Below are 7,244 nucleotides of genomic sequence, written 5' to 3'. Positions count from 1 at the left end.
ATGGTATTTATTTTTCAGATAATATTTAACTAACACCCTTTTTTAATCTCCAATCTTTGATCATCAACTATTATATGGTTTTTATTAATATTAAATCACATAGAATCGAAAATTTAAATTATAAACAACAAAATAAATTATTGATAATAATACAAATAATGAGAAAAATTAACATCATATAATTCATTTTAATTAATCAGCGATGTATACGAATATATCGGAATCCAATTAATATGTTATACATATAATCATAACCTACAACGTAAGAATAGCAGCTATATCGTGTATTGAACTTGCATATCGTGGTCATATGAAGACGCAATATTTTTCAATCGAGCATTATTATTAGAGTACTGTCTTCTACGCTTTGATGCAATTCCAAGCCCAGTATTAGCTTGCGTGATCAAACTTTCACTAATACTTTGCGCATTTACAATGGCTTTCAAAAATCGACATATACTTGCATGAATAGCACGTACTTTGTTATTGATGGAAATATGCCATCCTTCAATAGCATTGTTACTACGTAATTCATCATTAATTACTGCATTGTAACAATTCCATAGGCTTATTTCATATTCAGGCTTCAATCGTTTTTTACCACTTCGTGATAAAACTCCGACCCAAGTACGTTCGAAGTAATCAAGTAAACGGTGAAGCTCAACTTCATTATCAACGAAAAATTGACTCTCAGCAAGTTCACTGAATACATCTTCAACATCATTAATAGGTACGAATGCTAGCGCCAATAACATTCTTATATTCAAAGCAAAACGTACGTCTGAATTATACGAACACTGCATCCCTAAGAACTGTAATTTTCTCCAAACAGCTTGATTATAATGAAATAGATAACCTCTCACTTCTGACTGAGAAAAAACTAACTTGAACGCGTTTATAAAGGCTTTCTGAAAATCTATCATGATGCATCTGGGGTTTAAAGTAGGCATACAATTTTTCAGCAACGTCAAAATATTAATATATAATATAATATAGTATAATAGATTTTCACCTTTTCCAGTTTTACAATATCCATCTGGTATCATCAATTCTTCACGTTTTTTTTAGTTCAACAAATACAATTTCTTTATCTTTACGTACACGCTGGACATTTCGTGCCAACGATACTAGTTTCGGTAAGCGTGCTACTACTGGAGACGATACATTAGCTAATACATCTCCTATAATTAATCTAGGAGGATCATCGTTGTTACGGCCGCGTTTACATATTTTTTTTTAACTTTTCTTGCTTCAATATTGGCATTATCAGCTCCATGATTATGGTTCGGTATTTCACCAATAACGTTACCTAGATAAGTGATTATATAAATTGAAATAAATATTATAAAATTAAAATTATAAAGTAAACAAATGCAATTATACAGATCAAATGAATAAAATATATATATATATTGTGACATTTTAAAATTGCACTACAGAATTCGACGCCGACACGTGGTCACTTTACTTGTTAATCCGTAATTTTTATTATTATTCCTACATTATTGTTTTAATAATGTAAGGTTATATTTATTTTGACAGCTATCGTATTTTGACTTGGCTGATCCCGACTTTTGAATGACTTTCCAGCGTCGCTTTAAGTAATTAATTCGTTCAGTTGGCAGCGTGGTACGAGAAAGATCCGAGACTCGCAAAATTAGTCCTAGTCATAATAGTAGTAAGTTAATTAGGAATTAAGTTAGTTTAAGTTGGTACAAGTAGCTGTAAGATAGGTACTCGTTTGCTGGTCACCAGAGCCCAAGAGGACATGACTGAGGATGGAAATTACCGCTAGCGGAAATGTCCGAAGTTGACAGCGGATCGTGATTTCGCCTGCCGGATGACTAACATATTCGAACAGCTGAGTTAATGAACACGAATAGCTAGAGCAAAGTAGTTCACTGCAGATAGTAGCGTGGATCGAGTAATTATCCGGAAAACCGGAGTGACTTCGAAGTGACCGACCGTCTCAAGTGGGAGTTGAAACTGACCGTCACAATGGGGATGACTGCCTGGTTGAGGCCTGATGGAAGCGCCGCCAAGTGAGGAAGCCCGGAACTAATGGCGGGAGCCTGAAAAGAAAAACAGACGACGCCATTCTGGATCGTACCTCGTGGTAGCTGACACGTGCTTTCTAGTTAAAATTCGTATAACTGATTCCTGTGAGAGAAATAATTCGGCATTGTTATTAAAAATATAATTTAGTACGTTGTGGTATCGTAGTTTATAGTTCGTTTACATTATATTGAGTCACTTGCCGAGCCCGGCTAGAGTAAAATAAGGAGGGACTCTTATGTCTAGTTAGTGGAGTAAGATCACTAAAATTGAATTGTCATCGATTTGTTGCGTTATTTACTTGCTGTTCAATATACTACTGAATTTGCCTAGTTGACTAGCTATTTGACGTTAATTGTAAGTGCCTATCCTATTCCCGATCCGCCCCCTGAGCCGACTTCTTCCGAGTATCGACTTCGGTGATTGATACATCACCTGGCGCCCAACAACTGCAGCAGCCGAACCAGGTAAGCCACCGAGATTGTGCGGGAATAGTTCGACTGACGGATTCCAGTCGAGCTACTAACCGGTCACAATATATATATATATATATATATATATATATATATATATATATATATATATATATATATATATATATATATATATATAATTATAATAAGCTAACCGTCACGATGTTTAGAATTCGTATAAACTTTAACATTACATGCCACTTTATCGGAATAACACATACAGCGCCAGGTTATGTTATTGTTATTTACACTTTTGCGTGTATATGTATAATCATTGAGCAATAACTGTTTTCCTCCTTTCTGCCACACAATGAATTTCAGTGGCATTATGAGATTAAATAATACGTGATAAATAACATTCGTAATAAGAACAATAAATTTTTTGCAATCTCGGAATGTATAGATTACACGAAACATATGTTGCTCGAAAACTTAAATATAATTTCGTTTAAATATACTAGATGTCGCAACTTGTAATTTTTAATTAAGGGTAAATTATTTTATCGACATATATTTGATCTATTGAATTTTCATTGACAAATATTTAATCAATTAAATTTTTTTACGGATATTTTGTCTACAGATTTTTTTTCCACAGATATTTTGTCATGTGGTTATTTTGTCGTGCGGGTATTTTGTCTGGGGATATTTTTTTGCGGATATTTTGTCGTGGATATTTAAGCGTGTCAGCATAGAGCATACATAAGAATTTCGACAGAAGGAAAAGTAAGTCGATATAGTGGAGATAAAAACCAATATTTTTCTCCAGCCATGTGGTGCACTGAATTAATTATTGTTTCATTGTCTAAAGGATTAGTAATTATTATGTTTACGTTTATTGATGGGAAATATTATTTAATTTATTATTATAATATAACTCAGGTCGTGTGACAAATTTAATTATTTTATTTTAATTGATAATTTCGGGTCCGCTATCATTAGAGGGGAAAACTGACGTAAAATATAGTCAGAGGAGACCGGGATTTTGTAAAGGTAGGACGTGTTGTTTTCCGTGAATTTTAAATAAAATTGTTCTGGCCCAGTTGCCGTTATAAATTAATTGAATATTAACAAAAGTTTATTTGGTTAATCAATATTTTGTTATATTGAATTCAAAAGAATAAAATTTATTTTATAATTTAATGTAAGCAACCCAGTGTTGCCAAATGTATAATTGAGTACCCGCGTTTTTCTCTCCCCAGCGTAAATAATATAAAATAAAGAAAAGATTAATATTTTTATTTTTTGACAATTTATATTAATTATATTGAATAAAAATTTGTAATTTATAATTTGAATTCCCTAGTGGATAACAAAATAATTTATATTAATAATAATTATTATTTGGATGCAATGAGCATATTTTCATTGAATGAAAATTATGATAAAGAATTAATGTACGGTAAATCATATTTGGTATTGTAATAACTTATTGAGGTTTTTAATATATTTGAGTTGAATAATTTAGTAAAAGAAATCCAGTGATAGCCAACGTTTAATTATTTATTTCCTGGATATATTTAGTAATATTCATTCCTGATTATTTTATTTATTATATTTATTTGGTTGTTATTCCGATTGGAGCATATATTCTCGCTCAAGATTTAGTCCCATGATCTCTCCCCTGAATTGTTATTATTTTTGTACGTTTTGGTAAAACGGGCTGGTGCCCTCATGCACCAACCCAGCCTGAGGAGCTGGTCTAGGCACATCTTTATTTTGTTTATAATTCTTCATTATTTTGAGTTACAATTATTATTATGATTTATAATTTTTATTACAAGTGGGTGACCACATACGGATTCTGGGTTTTATTCGCATCTCCGTTGCGTGAATAAAAAGGGTTTACGTTAAAAACCCTTCCAAAATTAGCTCCAAAAAGTGAAAAAACTCCTGAGTTTTTAGTTTAGGAATGCATGAGGGTTCTTTATGTAAACTATTTAAAAGTAAAGATCAACTAATTAACAAAAGCATGGTTAATTAACAAATTAGGGTAACATTTTTTTTTTGGTGAATTATTATTTATTCGTGTGTTAAGAAAGTACCAAAATTTTGTTATTCCTTAATATTTAGATTTCATCGGTTAAAGTAATATTTTTTGTTCACTCTATTGATTCGGTCGACGCACGTGCATGCACCGCTACCCATTTTTAGTCCTATTTTCACCGTTCAATTAAAATTATAAATATTACTGGTACAGTTCGGGGAGATAAGATTTTTTACTAAGAAATTTCTTGCTCTTTAAGTATCTTTTCTTAAATTTTAGATATTTTAAAAAGTTTTCGGAATATTTGCAAAAACGGAAATTCATTACGAATTATAAGCCGAAGGCGACACGTGATGTTGGTATACGGGCTGAGATAATTTTGAAGTCAGACAAGCCGGTAGTGTCACGACTGCGCAGGTTGGCTCCTTCAGAGCGTAAAAAAGTAAACGATCTAATGAGTGTATGGGTCGAGAAGGGTATCCAACTGTCTAATTTGGAGTACGCGAGTCCAATTATTTTGGTCAAAACGAAAAAGATGGCACGATGCCAGGTGTGCATAGACTATCGAAAATTAAATCAGCTTATTTTGAGACTGCTTGTCCCTTTGCCCTTGATTGAAGATCAAATAGACGCGTTGGCCGAGGGGTGTATTTCACTGTACTTGATCTCAAAAATGGATTTTTCCATATTATTGTCGATGAGGATAGTCTGAAGTATACAGCCTTTGTAACGCCCGACGGTCAGTTCGAGTTTCTAAAATCGCCGTTTGGATTATGCATTTTGCCAACAATATTTCAGCAATATATAAATTCGGTTTTCAAAGAATTGTTGTGGTTGGGAATTTTACTAATTTGTATGGACGGCCTAATTATTATTGCGAAAACTCTTAAGGAAGCGTTTGAAAAGCTAAAATTAGTTTTAGAAGTCGTGGCTCAGCATGGGCTAATTATCTAGTACGAGAAATGTCAGTTTTTAAAGACAACTGTCGAATACCTTGGTCACGTGATATCTCAGGGCACGGTAAAGCCCTTGGAATTGAAAATGTTAGCTGTTCAAAATTTCCCAATGTCACATTCAGCAAAAGGGGTCAAAAGTTTTTTGGGACTAACGTGATATTTCCGAAAATTTATTCCTAAATACTCTCTGATAGCCCGACCGTTGACCGACCTTTTGAAAAAAGACGTTAAGTTTCATTTGAGTGCAAAAGAGATTGAAGCTTTTGAAAAGTTGAAGGTTGCATTAATATGCGGGCCTGTTGTAAAAATATACAGGGTAGGGGCAGAGACAGAACTACACACTGACGCACCATGTTTGGGTTACGGTGTAATCTTGATGCAAAAAGATTGTAATGACGGTCAATTCCACCCGGTATATTATGCTAGGGGTAAGACTTAAAACTTAAAATTCTTGATATTTTTAAAAATCTGCCTGATCCTTTTGAAGATTTATGCACTGAATATAAAAGATTTCAAATAATTAAGCCTCACGATTCATTTGTATGATCGAAACATAAGGTTGGATATACTCTAGTGATAAATTTTAAAAATGACTGTACAACATTTGAATGAAAACTAGTGGATATTCAATATATTTCATTTAAGAAAACTTTAAAATTACTTCTAGAAAAACATAATGTTTTAAATAAAATCAAATATTACAGAAAAAAGTTGTTAGAAAATAAATTATCTTTTTCTTATTCCATTGAAGAAGATTAGTAGCAAGAAAAAATGAAATATCATAATGATCGTTTTGTTCTTCCCCTCCATACTTACTTCGATGATTTCGAAGCTAAAAATCCATTAGGCTCCCATGCTGGAAACAATAAATTTGGTACGATGTATGGAACTATTTCTTGTTTACCAGACAAATATTCTCCATCTTTAGAATATATATTTTTAGTAATGTTATTTTATTCTGATTACTGTGAAGGATTCGGTAATTTTACAATTTTTCGAGCAGTAGAAGATGAAATTAATTCATTGCAACAACTTGGAATCACTGTACGGAATGGTTATGAAACTGAAACTATTTACTTTGAACGGTCTTATTATTGGAGGTAATTTGGGACTGAATTCTGTATTTGGACTAGTGGAAGGCTTTAATGCAAACTATTATTTTAGAATTTGCCGTATGCATAAATCAAAATGTCAAATTACTTGTACTGAAAATGACTCTTTCCTTCGTAATGAAATTAATTATAAAGAAGATTTAGAGAAAAAAGATTGTTCATCAACGGGTGTAAGTGAAAAATGCATTTGGAATGAAATTGATAATTTTCATATTATGAAAAATTTGTGTGTTAAAAATCTGAATTGGAATTTTTCTGAAAAATCTAATGCAGCCCCAACAATATTATTTTCTAACAAAAGTAAGCGTCATTTAAAAATTAGAATGTCAGCATCAGAAATGCTCTGTTTTGTAAGATACTTTGGATTAATGATGGGTGATTTGGTGAAAAATGAAAATGATGAACGTTGGTTATTATATATATATATATATATATATATATATATATATATATATATATATATATATATATATATATATTTACGACAAATCGTCAACATTGTAACTGCCCATATTATTCCAAGAAATTCACTGATACTTTTGAAATCTTTAATTTATAAACATCATTTGTTATACCTTAAAATTTCTGGTAAAAAGTTAACTCCTAAATTTCCTTTACTTTTACATTATCCACGTCTTACATTAGTGAATGGTCCACCATC

General features: G+C 31.9%; 1 protein-coding gene across 1 annotated transcript; it reads right to left on the bottom strand.

The window, feature by feature from the left end:
* Positions 1–275: 275 nt before the first annotated feature.
* On the bottom strand, positions 276–803 carry LOC106693842 (uncharacterized). Its single transcript, XM_014443170.1, has one exon. It carries the CDS (start codon positions 801–803, stop codon positions 276–278), a length of 528 nt encoding a protein of 175 aa, XP_014298656.1.
* Positions 804–7,244: the final 6,441 nt, after the last annotated feature.

This window comes from Microplitis demolitor, chromosome 6 (assembly GCF_026212275.2).
Source record: "Microplitis demolitor isolate Queensland-Clemson2020A chromosome 6, iyMicDemo2.1a, whole genome shotgun sequence".
NCBI classification, from domain to species: Eukaryota; Metazoa; Arthropoda; class Insecta; order Hymenoptera; family Braconidae; genus Microplitis; species Microplitis demolitor.
This window is presented reverse-complemented; position numbering and strand designations above follow the sequence as displayed.